Here is a 21,518-nt window from a genome sequence, read left to right as displayed (position 1 = left end):
GAGATCTCTGGATCAGCTGCACAGAACAATGTAAGTGATGCATCATTCTGTTCAGCTTCTCTGTCACTAGTTTTGCTACCCTGAGATAGGACGCCATATACCTACTGACCGAGTCTCTTTAAAATTTTATATAATTGTATTCTTAGATTTGCCGGAAAATGAATGGCGTTCGATTCACCTGCTGCAAAAGTGCCAAGGACCGGACCTCTATGTCAGTCACTTTGGAGCAGTGCTCTGTCTTACGAGATGAACATGACCTCCACAAAGACTTCTTTATCCGGGCTCTCGACTGCATGAGAAGGTGTGTATGAAAACGTGAAGTTTTATTGGTTCATTATAGTATAATTGTTAGTACCAATATACACTGGCAGCAAATGTAACCCAACAGAGCCTAGTGACACTTTAGATTTCATTATGGGAAACAACATATAACTCTATAATCTTTCTCAAGTTCATCAGATGTAGTTTTTTGTGGGTTTTTTTAGCTCTGTTCTTGCTTTTAAATCTCTGGAAACGGATGGAAACCGGAAAAATCCCATTATAATACAAATTGGATGTGTCATAATCTATGGCTTCTATGAGTGTGTATGTTGAAGTGGTTTTCACAATTATAACCAGTGCTTTACAGATAAACGTGAAGGACATCTGGGGAGTTAGAGAAGGTGGGGTGAGAGTTGTTCTGCATATCCTGCATATCTTATCGGACGCATTCATTTAGTACAACGGCCACTACAACTGTAATGTAGCACCTGACTCACCGCTGAGAAGGTCCGATGGGATTGTAACATCGCGTACTGATTTAGTGGCTGTATTAATACTATTCAATGCTTATCCGCTACTGACTGCCTAAATGTACTTCATGTATAGTATATGAATAAAACCTGGAATTATAATTGCAAGACTGTTTTAAGGGCTGTGGAATATCCACTTTAATAAACTTAAAGGAGATGTCCGTCGATATGAAAAAATGTATAGCCGACGGGTCGGAGAGAACATGATAAACAACCACTAGTTACCTCTCTCCCGATGCCCTCAAAGTGTTGAGTCCCAGGCTCTGGAACCCCTGAAGGAATGACATCACCACTCGGAGGGATAATACCCAACCCGGCTGACAGATTTCCCGCTTAGCCAATCAGTGGGGGGCGGCCGTGTTCCGCAGTCCATCAGCCAGGTCGTGATGTTTGAACAGCAAGAGATCCCATTGGGGGTCCCAGAGCGGCAGTCCAGCGCTGGAGGGGCATGGGGAGAGGTAAGTAATGGTTGTTTATTAGGTTCTCCCCTGCCAGCTGTCAATTTTTTCACCGGACTTCTCCTTTAAAGAAATATTACCAGCAGTGGATGTAATGGATAAGGAAGGTGCACGCCTCACCGGGACTGATCCAGGGTCCACGATGGCAAATCCAAATAACAGGTCAAGACTGCACCACAGAAAAGTCACCTCTTTTTATTCTCTTTTAATAGTAAAATGTTTTGCATTGAAGCCGTTGTTCACACAATGTATTGAACAACACTTGTTTGCTACAGCTGTTGAAATAATTGACTTGTCAATTATTTTTGGCCATTGTGCATTGATTTTGAAGCAATTTTCAATGCAACAATGGGCATTGTTCGACACTCAATACAACAGCCATTGTGTTTGAGTGCCAAACAACAGCCGTTGTCCGTATGGTGTGTGAACATAGCCTAAGGCTGGGTTCACACTAGGTATATTTCAGTCAGTATTGTGGTCCTCATATTGCAACCAAAACCAGGAGTGGATTAAAAACACAGAAAGGCTCTGTTCACACAATGTTGAAATTGAGTGGATGGCCGCCATATAACAGTAAATAACGGCCATTATTTCAATATAACAGCCGTTGTTTTAAAATAACAGCAAATATTTGCCGTTAAATGGTGGCCATCCACTCAATTACAACATTATGTGAACAGAGCTTTCTGTGTTTTTAATCCACTCCTGATTTTGGATGCAATATGAGGACCACAATACTGACTGAAATATACGTAGTGTGAACCCAGCCTAAAGGTGTACTTTGCTGTCAGGTAAAAAAATAAATAAATAAAAGGCTGCAGAAACATCGAGGATTATCTATCTGTAGGTCCTGGCCCTGAAACCACCAAGAATCTATTTGTGTTGTGATTATGTATCGCTGCCCCCTCCCATGTCTTCTCACCAATACCTGCTTGGCCATTTGCTCAGTACTTAGTATTTTCAGAATACATTGCTTTCCCCCCGCTCTCCATCACAGTCCCCCAACCCTGCCTACCCCCTTTCTATAGCTCTTCTACAAGTCCTTCACCCAGAGCTGTTGTAGAACATGTGGATACACAGCAGACTATTGCTCCACAGACATTGTTCAGCACAAGACAGCACGGTGTAAACACACCCCATTATTCTCTGAATGTCCCAGTGAAGATATATATATATATATATATATATATATATATATATATATGCCAGGTAGATGATGATGATCAAGGCTGGAGGAACAGTTCAGAAGTGGGGAAATAGGTTGGGGGGGGGGGCTTCAGCTCATAGTCCAGATCCAGCGAAGCCTCCTGAGATAGCAGAGGCATGATGGGTCGTCTCAGGAGAGCGGGAGACATTTCTGTAGATCTTTCACTTTCAACTTTCTGAAAGGGCTAAACAAAGCAAAAAAACAAGGCTGAACCCAATGGTATTAGTGATTTGTGGGTATGTGCACACTACGGAATTTGGAATTTGTGTGTAGGGGGGCATCCACCTGAAGTTCTGCACGTTCCATAGGAAAACCGGATGGTCGGCACATCCACTAGGTGCGGTGCACGTGGACAGGAGACTTGGCAGCGAGTGCCGGGAATTCCTTCTGCCCGTTCCATAGACTCGATGATATTTGCTGTCGGGTTCCGCCATCCACCCAAAGAATTGACATAAAGGCAGAAGTGGAGGCCGCACGACAGAATCCGCGAAATCCCACAGTGTGCACATACTCCAAAAATAAGAATACACATATACTTAAAGCGAATGTACCATTAGGTACATCGCTTTGGGTTTTTCACTTGAATGCCAGGCCGGTGCTCGAGAATAGACCGGTGCAATGTGTGGGAACCGGGCAGTGGCTCAAAATAAAAACTGGCATCCCCGTGCCGGCGCCGGTCTATTCCCGAGCACTTGCCCGGCATGAAATAATGGAGCCACATCACAGAGGAAAGGGGGTCTCGTCAAACTGGGGGCCAGTGGGCTGCCTGCAGTGCTCCCGGATGGTGCTGGGCGGCAGTTCAAAAAAAGGGCAGCGCCGCCAGCATCCCGGCACTGATCCCATTCCATTCAGGTAACAAACCCAAAGCAATGTACCTGATGGTGAGTAATATACACCATAGTCTCACAATCAGGCACAATTATCCAGCACTAACCAATACATGTGGGTAACAAGCTACTTCACGTGTTTAGTGCCAAATAGGTTACACAGAGCAGTGACCATGCAGCAGCACGGAGCAGGCAAGTGAAGGGTTAAACAGCTGAATAAATGTGTTCTTGCCATATTTTTCTGTCCCCTAATTGTTGAACAAATTTTCTTCTTCTATAATTATTTTTATACATTATTTATTCATTCATTCATTATATTTAATATATTTTGCATTAAATTAGCTCTCCAGTTTTATCCAGAACACCGGCTTCTCTATTGCCGTATACTTTCAGACTGTTATAAAGCCACCTGGCTCTTCTAGCCTCTACTAATACAACGCGCCCAGTGTTCCTCCACTTTAAAGGGTTTCAACTTTTTGCTTTCATTTAAATACATAAGTTCTCTCCTCTTGCAGGTTGGGAGATTCTGTAGTCTTGCAGATATAAAACAAAATCTTTTGCTAGGTCTTGTAGGGGAAATAATGATCTGTCCTGTGAACCTCAGCAGGGATGCAGATCGATATAATTATAAAGAAATGCCATGAAATCTGGATCAGCAGTTTCTGCTCCCTGAGCATAGGAGAAGAGTGGGGGCAGGTATTGCTGCAGCATCGCACCATGAGCAGGGAAATGGGCCAAAATCCTGATTTTTCCTCTTGTTAGTAAACCCCAGAGGACCAAGTTTCTAAGCTATTACGAACAACACAATGAAGGCGCGGTACATTTACACCAACCCAAACAGGCTGCTATTGCTAAATACCGTATTCTGCTGCTTTATATTATTACCAGAATTCTCAGTAACGTCTCGCTTCGTATTCAGGAATAGTTCACATAGTTGTCAGTAATCTCAGGTGCACGGCCGTCCTGGACTTCACCCGGATCATTATTATTCAGGGCATAATATTCATACGGAGTTCTCTTTTATTCTGCGACCCATCAAAGTTAAAGCCACTTTAATCTTTCAGTCTTTTTTGAAACATGCTGATCACGTGGGTTCTTGTCTATACGTGAAAAGTTTACTGATTATTCTTTAAAACTTAAAGGGTAACTGTCATTTAAATGTAATTTTTCTGAAATCAATAAGTATCAATAGTACAAGCGATTTTAAGAAACTCTGTAATAGGTTTTATTAAGCTAGAGTTTCCTTCTGTACTCCAAAATATGTTTTCCTGCCCCCCCACACACACACACACACTTCAGAAGAAGCAGCATTTCTGTGTCCATTATGCTCTATGGAGAGGGGAGGGGCTGAGGGGGATGAGTGAGCATGGAGAGGAGAAAAGGCAGCCCTGCAAAACACTACATCCTATAATCTTATCTCACCAAGCTCCCTGATAAGCACTGACCTTACTGACCTGTGAATCCAATGTTTTATGTGCCCAGACAGTCTCCAAACTGTACAGCTGCTTGACTGCTCTTCCTACTCACTCATCCCCCTCTGCCCTCCCCCCCCCCCCCTCCATAGGCTATAATGGGCTCAGCAAACCCGTCTTCACTTTTCTCCTCTGTAATGAAGACGACTTTGCCTGATAATGCACAGATAGGAAGTGAGGGGGGGGGGAGGTAGGAAAACAGCTTTTTGAGTACAGAAGGAAACTCTTTTGCCTAATAAAACCTATTACAGAGTTTCTTAAAATCGCTTGTAATATTAATTTTTATATCTTAAATGACAGCTGCACTTTAACCTCCAAATTTTCTATGTGAACATTTGATTAATCCAGTTTTTCACTAGCTTGATGTGTAGTTGCCATAAGAAATGAAATGTGGTACTTAGCTAACCATTAACTATTCAATAGAGGTTTGTGTTAGGAACTTTAGCTATGATATTAGCAACATCTGATTTTGTTACTGAAGATGTGTATGTATATATATATATATATATATATATATATATATATATATATATTTATCATTATTATTTTTTACATTGAGTGGATCTGTCAGTCTAAAGGGGCACTCTAGAGGGGTCAACTGGTAATAAGATGATAGAAATTAGTTATTTTAAAACATAAGCCTTCCTGTCCTATCAGCTGTTGTATGTCCTATAGGAAGCAGTAGTCTTTCAGAGACAGAGCTCTCTGCTGCCACCTCTGTCCACATCAGGAACTGTTTAGAGAAGAAGAGATTTGCTATGGGGATTCGCTGCTGCTCTGACAATAAGCTGTTAACCGCCCTGAAAGGCATGGGAAGCAAAAGCATGACATACTGGCATATATAAATAGGTTAATACATGTAAAACAGTGTAAACCTAAATATAATTTCAGTACAAGGCTATGTTCACGCAATGTACAAACAACGGCCGTTGTAGTGAGTGTCAAACAACAGCCGTTGTTGCACTGAAAATTGCATTCATTTCGATGCACAATGGCCAGAAATAATGAACACGTTCATTATTTCCACTGCCGCAGCGAACAACGGTCATTGTATACATTGAATACATTGTAGGAACAACAGACGTTGTTTGCAATGACTTCAATGCAACACATTTCAATATGAAAGGAACATAGCCCAAAAGTAAAAAGTTTGCAGGGTATGTGGGGAGGAAGGTATGTATAGTGCTGTGGGGTATGTGGGGTATATATAGTGCTGTGGGGTATGTATAGTGCTGTGGGGTATGTACAGTGCTGTGGGGTATGTATAGTGCTGTGGGGTATGTACAGTGCTGTGGGGTATGTATAGTGATGTGGGGTATGTGGGTTATGTACAGTGCTGTGGGGTATGTAAAGTGCTGTGGGGTATGTATAGTGCTGTGGGGTATGTATAGTGCTGTGGGGTATGTACAGTGCTGTGGGGTATGTGGGGTATGTATAGTGCTGTGGGGTATGTATAGTGCTGTGGGGTATGTATAGTGCTGTGGGGTATGTACAGTGCTGTGGGGTATGTATAGTGCTGTGGGGTATGTGTAGTGCTGTGGGGTATGTATAGTGCTGTGGGGTATGTATAGTGCTGTGGGGTATGTATAGTGCTGTGGGGTATGTATAGTGCTGTGGGGTATGTACAGTGCTGTGGGGTATGTATAGTGCTGTGGGGTATGTGTAGTGCTGTGGGGTATGTATAGTGCTGTGGGGTATGTATAGTGCTGTGGGGTATGTACAGTGCTGTGGGGTATGTATAGTGCTGTGGGGTATGTACAGTGCTGTGGGGTATGTATAGTGCTGTGGGGTATGTATAGTATTGTGCCAGCACACTCCCTGCAATTTTAGCACTAGTGTGCAAGAGTATTTTATATCAAATGCACTGGGGCGACCTGCTACATTATATACATATACACACATTATAGGCCAGCAATGGACAGGGAATAAAACATTTTTTTTTTTTTTTTTAAAAGCATTATGAAATATTTTTCCAGCCAAGTGTAAAATCATAAAAATTAGATTTCTTTTATTCTTTGAGAAATTAGATATCTCCTGTCCGTCCCTTATTTACTACTTTATGTAACTTCTCTTTCCCTTACTCTCTATTCCCATTTCATCTCATCAGATGTCACCGCAGACGGGATTATTGGCTTCTACCATCTATGTAATCAGAATTAGAGATGAGCCAACCGAGCCTGACAAACCCAGGTTGGTTTCGAACTTTGTAAAAATTTTGGTTTGCTACCGGACTTTTTGCAAAGTTTGGAACAAGTTCAGCGAGATGGCGGCCGCACATAAAAAAACAAAAAATACAAAAACAAGGTTTTCTCACCTGTCCGCGCTCCCCTGGTGTCGTCCTCCGGTCTTCAGCCCACTCAGTCAATCACTGACTTAGATGAAGCAGCGCCACGGGCTGTCACTCTTCTCTCTAGAGTGACAGCCCACTCAGCCAATCACTGTCTGACTGGGATGGACAGCACCCACGGCCTGCGATTGGCTGAACGGACTGTTACCTAAAAAGCGACCGGAGAAGACGGACTTCGGGGGAAGTGAGGAGAGGTAAGTAACATGAGCGGCTTTTGAAAAGTTTGCTCCTCTCTGATCATAGTGATTTCTGACTTTTTCTCCTGCTTCCCCTTGCATGCCGCTTTGTTCTTTCTCTGCCAGACGATGTGTGCACTTACCTTCCTATAACACTATTCTGTTTGTTCCTAACTTCTCCTGTCAAACAGCGGACAAGCCCAGGAAATTCTGAATGAGTCGGAGGATCCAGAGAAAGGCTGTGTAGCAGATAACAAGCCAACTTCTCGGCACTTCTATCCCGTGGCTCTGCTCCTTGTCAGCTCACACTTGTTGGTCGTGTGGCTAATCCTGAGTCTTGCATTGCTATTAGCCAAATATCAATAATATGCACTTACTTTTCTTTTACCAATAGCAATGTCCTTAGTTTGTAAATGATAACTGCAGTTCTTTGTACCTCAAAATGTCTCCTTTGTAGCATTAACCCTGTGGTTTTTTTTGTTTGTTTTTTATTTTACTTTTATTTGTCCATGTAGCTAGTATTGTGTTCAGATTACTTTGTGATATTATGGAGGAAGAAAGTATCATTGCCATACATGCAGCTGCCTCATCCTCTTCATAGGGCTTATTCCCATTGATCTGTTCTGTTTTCTTTCACCTGAAAGCCTCATTGATGTGATAATTCTTTAGACCACAATTTATTGATTTTTTTTTTTTTTGCCCCGAAAGCAGAAAATTAGGTTGTGTACAAAGTTGATCAAAGTAGCATGTTTTACCTATGTGTGAGCAGATATTCTGGGCCACAGGCTTTTATTATACCATGGTAATGTTGTGTACTCGTGTAACCTGGTGTATAAGGACACTTGTATACATGTGTACAGGGAGGAAATGTGATACAAGCCATATGGGATACTGGTTCAGGTTTCATTCATCATATGACGGCACACTAAGGGGGACAGTTACCATTTCCGCAGTCATTTTTTGTGCACTCTTCACGTGCTGCACAAAAATCTCCAGTCCGTGCACAAAATTTCTCATTAGCAGTACCGGCCTTGATAAATCTTGCACAATTTTTGCACTTTTTTTTGCTAACAGCTTATCTAAAAAAAGAAAAAAAAAATCATGTGCCCGGTTCTTTTCTTGCACCAAAACAATGGTGCATAAATTTTATTTAAAAAAAAAAAGTAATTAACTTAAATCACGCCGTCTCTGAGCGATTTAAAAAATGAGACAGCCGGTGTGAACTGTTCAAAAATAGTGCAAACGCCTTGAAAAATGTTGCTTAAAAAATGACGCTGTGCACAAAAACATCAAATTGGCCAAATGGTTTTGCAAAAGAATGATAAATGTGCCTCTAAATTCTGTGCATGCTGCGCCCTAGGGTCAGGCAGTGAAGCTTGCAGCAGCAAACGGAGAGATAATCGGTCAGTTTATTACAGACTTAGGCTATGCTCCCATACAGTATTTTTGCTCACTATTTTGCAACCTAAACCAGGAGTGGATTGGAAACACATTGTTGAAATTTACTGGATGGCCGCAATTTAATGGCAAATAATGGCCGTTAATTCAAAACAATGCCTGTTATTTGCCATTAAATGGCGGCCATCCACTCAATTTCAACAATGTGTGAACATAGCCTTTCTGTGTTTTCAATCCACTACTGGTTTTGGTTGCAAAATACTGAGCAAAAATACTGTGTGTGAACATAACCTCAAAAGGAGATTTCCCACCTGTGTTTTTGAAGTCTGGTCTGTCCGTAGTCATTCCTCTCCGAAAACAAGAGTCTGCCATGATTTCTGAAGGCTGACAGTAGACTTGCTGTATACTTCTGCTCTGGATTGGAGTCTATAGGTTGCCCCACTCAATAAGTCACACGTAAAAGAAAAAAGAAATAGCTTTGACAAAACTACACAAACTTATCATACCTCATAGGATAATTTTCAAAAGTTTGTGAAATTAAAGTTGCCGTAAATTAAAGGGAACAAAGGTGCAAGATTGGAAAAAGTCACAAATTATAACATTTATTTTATGTGTTTTCTGCCGTCCAGATTCTCCACTTATGTAGATGTTGTTGGTCTTGTCTGATGTTAACATGCCCAATCCCCTTTTTCTCATAGAAGATAAGCCGCTGCCAGGATATAAGGGAGCATTGGCTTTGCTTTTAGGCTCTGTTTTGCAGCAGTCTCTAGCTGTGATAGGCTGTTGGGGTTACAGCAGGCATACAGCTTTCTGTAGTGTCCGCATTGTCTTATGGTGACAAGGCAGGATTCCACCGACACATCTCATCTCAGGACGGCCATACGGCATTTCTCCCTTTAGCAGCTAGCCCTCTTACATTATTGTCCATTGAAGTCATACGTATCCAGTTATAATACATTACACAGTGTGGGCCGTTCCATATACAAGGACTCTAACGCTGCCCGATGTTTCCTTCCGAGATCATGCGGGATACACAGTGCCAGTAACATGTCCTGTGTCCCTGACAGACGCCATATACTATGCTGTCATATGATGAACATTACATATTTGTTGGCCAATCCCTTTGAGGCCTTATGCACATGGCGAAGTACAGCAAGGGTTCATAGTAATTTAAGAAGCTGTACAGTTCCATGCAGCACATATCATTAAAAGGGGTACTCCGGCAAAAAAAAAAACTGGTTTCAAAAAGTGATATTTGTAATTTATGTCTTTTTTAAAAAATATCCAGTCTTCCAGTACTTATCAGCTGCTGTATGTCCTGCAGGAAGTGGTGTATTCTCTCCAGTCTGACACAGTGCTCTCTGCTGCCACCTCTGTCCATGTCAGGAAGTGTCCAGAGCAGCAGCAAATCCCCATAGAAAACCTCTCCTGCTCTGGACAGTTCCTGACACGGACAGAGGTGGCAGCAGAGAGCAGTGTGTCAGACTGGAGAGAATAAACCACTTTCTGCAGGACATACAGCAGCTGATAAGTACTGGAAGAGTGAAAATATTTAAATAGAAGTAAATTACAAATCTATATAACACAAGTTTTTAAAGAAAGAGATTTTGCTGGAGTATTCCTTTAATACAGTCATATATATATTGGGTTTTTTTCATTATAGGTTTCTTTAGACAATCCAGGAAATTATTTCATATAAATAGGATTAGTAAGTGATTTTTTTTTGTGTAGCCCAATTCATTAATATTGTAATTACAGTACATGGATATAGAGCTTTATTTCACACTTGCCATTAATCTTTGGGAACGTGGCAGCTAGTGCTCTGCCCAACCACAATGGGAATTATATAATGGGAAGAGAACACAAATGACAGTAAAACCCCATGTATGTTATACTGGAATTCACTAGTTTTTAAAGGGGTTATCCAGCGCTCCAAAAACATGGCCACTTTCCCCCTCTCTTGTCTCCAGGTCAGGTGCGGTTTGCAGTTAAGCTCCATTTTCTTCAATGGAACTGAGTTTGAAAACCCCACCCAATCTGGAGACAAGAGAGGGGGGAAAGTGGCCATGTTTTTGTAGTGCTGGACAACCCCTTTAATAGCTTGCTACCTTACACAGCATGGAATAGTAAGAACCACCCCACCACATAACACACTAATAACCCATAAATCCCCTCTACTTTGTTTCCCTGTGATTAGTTCTGAAAGTCTCTGCATGCTGCTGTATGTCCTACAGGAAGTGGTGTATTCTCTCCAGTCTCCCAGTACTTATCAGCTGCTGTATGTCCTACAGGAAGTGGTGTATTCTCTCCAGTCTGACACAGTGCTCTCTGCTGCCACCTCTGTCCATGTCAGGAACTGTCCAGAGCAGGAGAGGTTTTCTATGGGGATTTGCTGCTCCTCTGGACAGTTCCTGACACGGACAGAGGTGGCAGCAGAGAGCACTGTGTCAGACTGGAGAGAATACACCACTTCCTGCAGCACATACATCAGCTGATAAGTACTGGAACACTTGAGATTTTTAAATAGAAGTAAATTACAAATCTATATAACTTTCTGAAACCAGTTGAGTTTTTCCGGAGTACCCCTTTTACTGTAAGATTAGAATTCCTTTTTCTTACCATTCACTGTGCCAAAGTTTATTTCTCTTTGTGTTTTGTCACTTTAAGCCAGTGATGGAACGATTAAACAGGTTGAGCCTTAATACAGCTGGTATGCAAAAAAAATCTTTATTATATCTCATCTAATCTGTGAATTTATTGCTAAGGAGAAAAAAGTGAAGGGAAAAGGTTCATAGTCCTCACAAAGCCGACTCACTGCTTAACAAATGACATTTTATAGAAATGAAAAACAAGTAGAATAAATTTTTATGTGCTGTTCCAATTATGACTATAGTGAACTGCAAATCTCCAATGTCACTTTGTTCCTATCACTTACACATTTGATCAATTTTGTCACAAGAATGAGCCCCGTGCGTTCATTAGGAATTCTTAGGCTATGTTCACACGCAGTATAACGGGCAAGGAACGGGCAGCATTGCATTAATTTCAATGCAATGCCACCCCAGGTGAAAAACACAGTTCTTTTAAAGGCTAAATTCACACAATGTAGAACGACCACTGCCTGTGAAGCTCATTCCGGCTGGTACTGCAGTACTGGCCAGATGAACTTTTTTTTTTAAATTGGAATACAGGCACATTCGGGGTGTGACTGCATTCAAATTAACCCTTGCAGACAATGTAAAGTGCGGCCGAAGCCGCACTTTACATTGTCGGCACTTTCAACTTTACACCAAATTTGTGTGGCCACATGGAATCCAAGCCAGATTGTAAACAGTGTGTATACACTCCGACTGTGATTCCATAGACTTGAATGCAATCGGCCACTTCATTAAATAACGGCTGTTGTTGCAGGTTTGCAACAACAGCCATTATTTAATTAAGTGGCCGATCGCATTCAAGTCTATGAAATTACGGCTGCTGTGTATACTCACTGTTTACACTCCGGCTGGGATTCCATGTGGGTGCACAAAAAACTGACATGTCAATTTTGTGCAAAGTTGACAGTGCAGACAATGTAAAGTGCGGCTCCGGCTGCACTTTACATTGTCTGCAATGGTTAATTTGAATGGTTGTTTAAAGAAAACTCACGTTGTGTGAACATAGCCTAAAACATGTTGGTATCTAACAGGGGTGTAGTACACTAATCAAATAGACGTGCAATCTGTACAGAATATAATAAGTAGCTAAATGGTATTACAAGAACACAATCAATCAGTTCTATAAGGACCAGGCCACTATATGAGTTCTATAAGGACCAGGCCACTATATCAGTTCTATAAGGACCAGGACACTATATCAGTTATATAAGGACCAGGACACTATATAAGTTATATAAGGACCAGGACACTATATAAGTTATATGAGGACCAGGCCACTATATCAGTTATATAAGGACCAGGCCACTATATCAGTTATATAAGGACCAGGCTACTATATCAGTTATATAAGGACCAGGACACTATATAGGTTATATGAGGACCAGGCCACTATATAAGTTATATGAGGACCAGGACACTATATCAGTTATATAAGGACCAGGACACTATATCAGTTATATAAGGACCAGGCTACTATATCAGTTATATAAGGACCAGGACACTATATCAGTTATATAAGGACCAGGCCACTATATAGGTTATATGAGGACCAGGCCACTATATCAGTTATATAAGGACCAGGCCACTATATAAGTTATATGAGGACCAGGCCATTATATCAGTTATATAAGGACCAGGCCACTATATAGGTTATATAAGGACCAGGCCACTATATCAGTTATATAAGGACCAGGCCACTATATCAGTTATATAAGGACCAGGCCACTATATAGGTTATATAAGGACCAGGCCACTATATCAGTTATATAAGGACCAGGCCACTATATCAGTTATATAAGGACCAGGCCACTATATCAGTTATATAAGGACCAGGCCACTATATCAGTTATATAAGGACCAGGCCACTATATCAGTTATATAAGGACCAGGCCACTATATCAGTTATATAAGGACCAGGCCACTATATCAGTTATATAAGGACCAGGCCACTATATCAGTTATATAAGGACCAGGACACTATATCAGTTATATAAGGACCAGGCTACTATATCAGTTATATAAGGACCAGGACACTATATCAGTTATATAAGGACCAGGCCACTATATAGGTTATATGAGGACCAGGCCATTATATCAGTTATATAAGGACCAGGACACTATATAAGTTATATAAGGACCAGGCCACTATATAGGTTATATGAGGACCAGGCCACTATATCAGTTATATAAGGACCAGGACACTATATCAGTTATATAAGGACCAGGCCACTATATCAGTTATATAAGGACCAGGCCACTATATCAGTTATATAAGGACCAGGCCATTATATCAGTTATATAAGGACCAGGCCACTATATCAGTTATATAAGGACCAGGCCACTATATAGGTTGTATAAGGACCAGGACACTATATCAGTTATATAAGGACCAGGACACTATATCAGTTATATAAGGACCAGGCCACTATATCAGTTATATAAGGACCAGGCCACTATATCAGTTATATAAGGACCAGGCCACTATATCAGTTATATAAGGACCAGGACACTATATCAGTTATATAAGGACCAGGCTACTATATCAGTTATATAAGGACCAGGACACTATATCAGTTATATAAGGACCAGGCCACTATATAGGTTATATGAGGACCAGGCCATTATATCAGTTATATGAGGACCAGGCCACTATATAGGTTATATAAGGACCAGGCCACTATATGAGTTATATAAGGACCAGGCCACTATATCAGTTATATAAGGACCAGGCCACTATATAAGTTATATGAGGACCAGGCCATTATATCAGTTATATAAGGACCAGGACACTATATCAGTTATATAAGGACCAGGCCACTATATCAGTTATATAAGGACCAGGCCAATATATCAGTTATATAAGGACCAGGCCACTATATAGGTTATATGAGGACCAGGCCACTATATCAGTTATATAAGGACCAGGCCACTATATCAGTTATATAAGGACCAGGCCACTATATAGGTTATATAAGGACCAGGACACTATATCAGTTATATAAGGACCAGGCCACTATATCAGTTATATAAGGACCAGGCCACTATATAGGTTATATAAGGACCAGGCCACTATATCAGTTATATAAGGACCAGGCCACTATATAGGTTATATAAGGACCAGGCCACTATATAGCTCTTACAACACAAAAGAAGTAGCTGAAGAATAAATTCACCTTAAGAAAGTCATAAAGGGCTAATCCATCTTTCTTGTCTTTTCCGCTATAATTTCCGCTTGAGATCTTTCCTTTCTTATGGTTTCTGCCCATCAAGCTTAGTTCTGCCTTGTTGCCCTGATCTCCACTTTGTATCACTTTGCGTTTGCGGCTCTTACACTTTTGTACCTTTCGGTTCCTCGTCTTTCTCCTTTCGATGCATCAGTTTAGGAAAGTGCAAACAATTTTTCTACTTTATGTCGATATGCACTACTATCTCTTCTATCTCTTTGTACATTTTTTTTTTCTAAAAAAAAATAAGTAAATAAATAAAAGAACTAGATAAACATCAAATGTATAATAGATATAAAAGGTAACAAACACAATTATATGATAGAACGGTTGGAATTTTATCTGCAAATCTATATGGCCAGATTCAAGAAATGCCTTATTCTTATATGTGAGAAGCAAAGATTTAGACTCTAGAGTTCTGATTGTGAATATTTTTTATACTATTTAAAGATTATTGACAGAGTTATAACTGAGCGTGCTCGACAGCGAGGTGCAATACCCGGAGCCACAAGACTATAGTCAGAACTACTGCAACCAGAAAGCGACAACTGCTGTGATTTATTATGGGCCAGCACTTAACCACCACCACTAAAACAGCAATATGGGGGCAGGAAATTTAAAGGCAGTTCCCTTAGAACAAAGTTGATTTGTTTAGAATCTTAGCATTGAAAGGGGTTATCGAGTACTACAAAAACATGGCCACTTTCTTTCAGAGACAGCACCACTCTTGTCTCCAGTTCATATGCGGTTTGCAATTAAGCTCCGTTTACTTCAATGGAACTGAGCAGCAAAACCCCGCCCAAGCTGGAGACAAGAGCGGGGCTGTCTGTGGAAGAAAGTGGCCGTGTTTTTGTAGCGCTGGATAATCCCTTTAATATTGTTTTCTTTCCTCAGAATATGCACCCACTTCTGGGCACCTCCGCCTGTTTCAAACCCTTAAATCCCTGTAGTTTCTGTAGAGGACAAAGTCCAAATGAACAGAAACAGGAAGAAATTGGATGGGACTGCTTAATTTTTAGGCATTAGCATGTTTGATATTACACATCGGAAATGGATACCAGATATTAAACCGTAACACTTAAAGAATATTCCACTCAGACATAACTTTTGATATGTTGTTGCCCATGGTGAGACTAACATTTCCTTCCATACTTGTTATTATCTAGCCAGTCTCCTTCCCCCAGTTCTCTGCTGAAGACACAAAAATCTGTGTTAGAGCTCTTCTCTCTGTCTCCCCCTCCCTTCTGAGACGGCTGATGTATACAAGTCCCTGGCAGGCTTTATCGACAACATTGTAGCTTCTTTGTAATGCTGGGAGGGTAAATCACAGTCAGTTCATTCACAACTTGACCTTAGAATAACCCTCCCAGCCTTACAGAGAAGCTACAATATTGCAGATAAAGCCAGCCAGGGACTTTTTTACATCAGCCGTCTCAGAAGGGAGGAGGGGGGAGAGGGAGACAGAGAGAAGAGCTCAAACACAAATTTTTGTGTTTTCAGCAGAAAGCAGCAGCTGAGAACTAGGGGAAGGAGACTGAATAGATAATAACAAGTATAGAAGGAATTTTTATAGGCGGCAACATATCAAAAGTTATGTTTGAGTGGAATACCCTTTAAATTATTCCCCAAAATTTAGAAGAAAAGAAGAAAAAAGAAGAAATGAAGTGTCCCCCTAGTGGTTCCCTACTGTATAGATAAAAGGGTACATTATCTGTCTTGGAATTACCCTAAATCCTTCAAGGTGGAGATAGTATGTGTAGTTGCCTAGTAAGATTCCAGAAAAAACCCCACACACATACAATAAGGACAATCTTATTAAGCTTTCAGAGTACAAAACATGCAATGGATCTGCACAACAGGAAATCCCTGAGAAATGAGGGGGGGAGGGGGGGTTACTAAAATCGAGAGGACTTTCGTAATGTTATGTCGAGCACCTGACATTGAGCACCTGGGTGGTTGGAATGTTAAGTGCAGGTCGGAGCATTTCTAAGGGCATTTGTACATGTATCTGGCCTTTGGATTTTAATATGTAAGATGTATCATCACTTGTGAAAAAAGAAACAAATGTATAGTTGAAACCTTGTTATTTTTACTCAAAGACTGCAACACTGCAATGACTAAATAAAACCTATTTCTGTAGATCCTGTCTCATGAAGGTGTGCTTTCTTTTCCTCTTCCCAGAGAAGGATGCCGCATAGAGAATGTGATGAAGAATATCAAATGCAGAAAGTATGCATTCAACATGATACAGCTGCTGACATTCCCAAAGTACTACCGACCTCCCGAGGGGACATACGGAAAAGTTAACAATTAACTGCACCTATCACTGCAAAACACAGACTGGACAAGCTAGCTTAGGGACGTGAAACATTCCTCAGATAGAATGTAACGATTCGAAGATTTACTAAAAGTTGCAGGTTCCATGCAGATCCACACAGAATTTTTTTTTCATTAAGACCAAAAACTTCACTTAATAGTTTGTAACTTTCAAAATATCCCAGATGTAGAAGTCCAGGTTCTAATTAGGACATTATTATTTAAAGGGGTATTCCCCTCAAACATAACTTTTGATATGTTGCTGCCCATGGTGAGACTAACAATTCCTTCCATACTTGTTCTTATCTATTCAGTCTCCTACCCCCAGTTCTCAGCTGCTGCTTTCTGCTGAAGACACAAAAATCTGTGTTTGAGCCTTTCTCTCTGTCTCCCCCTCCTCCCCCCTCCTTTCTGAGACGGATGATGTAAACAAGTCCCTGACAAGCTTTATCTGCAAGTTTGTAATGCTGGGAGGTTTAATCACAGTGAGTTCAGTGACCTTAGAATAACCCTCCCAGCATTACAAAGAATCTACAATGTTGCAGATAAAGCAAACCAGGGATTTGTTTACAACAGCCGTCTCAGAAGGGAGGGGGGGGGGAGGAAAACAGAGAGACAAACAGATTTTTGTGTCTTCAACAAAAAGCAGCAGCAGCTGAGAACTGGGGGAAGGAGACGATAATAACACGTATGGAAGGAATTGTTAGTCTCACCATGGGCAGCAACATATCAAAAATTAATTTTTGAGTGGAATACTCCTTTAAGAATATATACAATTTTAAAGTTTGTTGCTGCCAGAACCAGTTCTCCTTGAGAAGATTCTCCAACTTGTGTTCATTGAACCTCAACCATCAACTTGTACTTAAAATGTATCCAGTTTGTGCAAAATATTTAAAGAGAGTATATAAGTAGGTGTCACACCAAACACACAACATGTATATAGTTATGTCCTATTTATTTGCACATGTGATGGAGACCTGAGCCATACCCGGACCCTCCTTCTGGCTTTTTGGAGTCATCCTCGTGTAGCAGACCTCGATATTGTAACTTATACCAATAGACGAAAACAAGACATATGAAGATATAGAATGGGTCCCACGTATTTTCACTGCCATAGTCACATGCCCAAATAGGCAACCTCTTTACTTTTATTACCAAAAATTGTAGAATAGGTTGAAGTTTGTGACTTTTTTTATTGTAGAGTTGATGTAGTGTTAAATCCAGTGGATTTTTTTTATTACTTTTATACTTTTGAAACAAAGTAGCCAGCTGGTTTACAACCGATGACTATGATAGTAACTTCAGCTGGTATTTGGAGTTATTTTCTACACTTTTCAGGCTCTGGCTGTGTTTTTCATACACTTTGACGTTAGTTGCATCAGGACTGGCTTCTGTTTCATGCCATTTGCTTGTGTTCATGCACCTATGACTTTTATGTGTTTGTTTTGGATTTGGGCCATCTTCACTTGTGTTTCCCGTATTTCCATTATTCACTGTACATCATGTGTATATGTTTTTCTATTATAATTTAAATAAATATTTTTGATGTTTTTGTTACTTTCATTGTTTATTTTACATAACAGAATCTATAAGATATTGCGTACCCATTTTTCATATTGAAAACATTTTATTTCACCATTGACATTAGACTTTTGTTATCAGATCTTGTATAGTAACATAAAGTCATGCTGATAAACATGATAAACAGGGACTTGGATCCCATTTCAATCCATTTTCAGCTTGTGGGGTTTAAAGGGGTTTCCCGATTTAAACATACTTGTCCCCTATCAACAAGATAGGGAGCAAATATGAGATTGCGGAGGGTCCAACCGCTGTTGCCCCCAGGTATCCTTGGATCGGCGCCCCGGCTCCTTTGTAATGAATGGAGCCATGAGATAGGGGACAAGTATTTTTTAATTGGAAAACCCCTTTAATGTCAACATAATTGGTGCATTCTGTTCAATACTCTTGGGGATAATTCACTTAGTAAGAGCCTATATTACTAGGTCTCCACATTGGTCAGCTTATTCTAATGGGGTTTTCTGGGCAAAATAGGCTGATCAGCAGGATGCCGACACCTGTGTAGTGGTAGTGATGTGTAACTGCAGCTCAGCTTCTGTTCAATGGGAGTTACACATCACTACCACTACACAGTGAAGGGTGACAAACTCTGTTCAATGTGCAGTCTGGACACCAGTTGCAGGTTGTCTGCACCTCGCTGATAGTCCATTTTGGGCAGAAAATCCCTTTAAGCAGCATCTCTTGAGCACTGTTATAAATTGAGGCCAGAAACACATTGGGAGAAATTTATCACAGATTTTTCACCTATTTGTAGGTGAATGAGTCAATCTCCCCCATTGTTCCAGTTATGTTCTTCCATAATCATTCATCTGTTTCACCCGCTGTGTAATGTGTCAGAATGTAAATTAGTTATATGTCCAAGGGCACATACCTCCCGACACGAGTCCCCAATATTTACCGACTACAATGGCATATATCATTCCCGTTGTAAAAGTAAGGTATACTGCATGGTTATCTAGGCTTACAGAAACATGTCCACTTTCTTCCAGAAACAGCACCTCTTATGTTTCTGGTCCTCACTTTGGCAAGTCGGTTCCATTGAAGTGAATGGCGCTGAAGTATAATACCACACACAACCAGGATAGTAGCTGTTCTGTTTTGGTTAACCATTTTAATGTGTCATTTTGCATAGGAAAGCACAGTAGACCGATACACCAGTCTGAAATGTGTCTGTACGTCTCAATCTGCCTGAAATGATAACTGACTGTTTTCCCAAAGCAAATCAGATCGCAGCTTCCATTCAGGGCCGGCCTTAGGGTAGATGGCTCCCTGTGCAGAATATTCTTTTGGTGCCCCCCCCCCCTCCATCCTCCAGCCCATCCCCAGCCTATCTCTTGGAGACACACACTGTATATCCTGCTAAAACAGACACACGTACAGTCATATATACACTGTATATACTGCTTACACAGACACATACAGGCACACAGTATATACAGGGCCGTATTTACCACTAGGCACCCGTGGTCCGGTGCCTAGGGCAGCACCTTGCAGGGGGGCAGCACCAGGGAGCAGGGGGACAGAAAAAACTAATTTTTTTGTTTTTATTTTTTTTAGTTTCCCTCCTCCCTTTCAGACTTGCCAGTAAATCTGGTGTCTTTTCCAGGGGGGTTTGGTGGTACTGGTCAGGTCTGGTATCGCCAATAGGTGCGTGTAGATGGGGCGTCTTCAGGTTTAGTGCCTAGGGCAGCAGCAGCTGTTAATACAGCCCTTAGTATATACATCCTGCTTTCACATATATACATACAAGTAGGCACATATATACCCTAGACCAGGGGTCCCCAAACTTTCTACACAGGGGGCCAGTTCACTGTCCCTCATAGCGATGGAGGGCCGGACTATATGCTGCTGCTATATCTGGTCCGCGGGGAGCTGTTGCCGCAGGAGTATGACACTGTCTCTGCCTATGAGGTGGAGGCGGAGTGGAGGATCATACTGCTCATCTGTCTCTTGTCCGGAGGAGGAGCATTGGGGGAGGGGCTTAGGATGATGGACCATTATTAGGCTGTTGGTCAATTATTCTAGGTCAGGTGGACTGATCACCCTTTGTCTTTAATTGAGTTTAGTCTTATCGATTTTGATAATAGAAGCGGTAAAAGGACGCTGAAAAAAAGAAAATTGAACAACTAAAAAAAAAATCCAATGGTAGGAGCCATGTTTAAAAAAAACAGGTTCTGTCTGTCACTTTTGTGCTGTAGAACTTGATGGGAAAGCGCCTTTAACCTATGACTTACGATGATCAAAATGTCTCCAGTTGACCATGAGACGATCTATGACATCTGTTTGTGTTCGTAGGTTCCGAAATTTCCCAATACACAAATTAGAGCTAATAATTCAGGAAAATGGCTTCTAGGTATGTACTGGAGGAGGAAATAAAGCCGCAAACTCACAAGGAGAATGGGAATCAAATGGGAATCTAATTTATAGCCCATTTTCATCTGATAATGATGTAATTGTAAATTAAGTAGCTAAAAGATGGGAGATCTCGGTGACCTGTATGGAAATTAGAAACGTGTCTGTAATTTCTTACGGGATTGAGCGGTTTTCTATGGGTTTTCATCAAGCATGACACAATTGCACGGCTCATTCTCGAGACCGGCTCCTAAGAAAATTGTTACATCTCGCAGAGTTGTCGAGAAAATAAACAAGTCATTGAAGGACGCCGAGAAAATCCCGAGAGCTGATTAAGTGGTTGGATGTAATGGCTTATCTCATTGTGCATGAGCGTGTCATGACTTCATATCCACAGCTGAGATTTTAATCACTGAGAAACATTATACAACAATGACTGATCACAAGGTAGAGCTGGCCAATAGGCGAGACATCATTCCCCGGTGACAGTGTGCCCGTGTAATACAACCAGATGCGCTCCGTCCAAGAGATGATGTCAAGCAACAAAACAAGTGTTTCCAGGATCAAGACCGGTAAGAAATCTTCTATCGATCCCAAAGCTTTAGCAGTGGAGTGAAGAGCCAGAAGAAACTGAATTCATAATATTCGGGGGGTTTTTTGTTTGTTTTTTTTTGTTTTTTTATATCCAACTCCGTTATACAATGTGCAAATA

At 41.0% G+C, this 21,518-nt stretch overlaps 1 protein-coding gene across 8 annotated transcripts in view; it reads left to right on the top strand.

Annotated features, from left to right (window-relative positions):
• The window catches only part of INPP4B (inositol polyphosphate-4-phosphatase type II B), a 394,433-nt gene extending 377,019 nt beyond the window's left edge, over positions 1-17,414 (top strand). For 7 of the 8 annotated variants that reach the window (XM_069978642.1, XM_069978641.1, XM_069978643.1 and 4 more), the window contains 2 exons: positions 147-301; positions 7,470-7,962. In XM_069978642.1, the coding sequence (XP_069834743.1) occupies positions 147-301; positions 7,470-7,644 (330 nt within the window). In that variant the 3' untranslated portion in view covers positions 7,645-7,962. Of the gene's footprint in view, positions 1-146; positions 302-7,469; positions 7,963-16,738 lie in introns of those variants that run through there. The other variant, XM_069978640.1, reaches the window with a different exon arrangement.
• The last annotated feature ends 4,104 nt before the right edge of the window (positions 17,415-21,518 follow it).

Source organism: Dendropsophus ebraccatus, chromosome 7 (assembly GCF_027789765.1).
Source record: "Dendropsophus ebraccatus isolate aDenEbr1 chromosome 7, aDenEbr1.pat, whole genome shotgun sequence".
Taxonomy (NCBI): Eukaryota; Metazoa; Chordata; class Amphibia; order Anura; family Hylidae; genus Dendropsophus; species Dendropsophus ebraccatus.
This window is presented reverse-complemented; position numbering and strand designations above follow the sequence as displayed.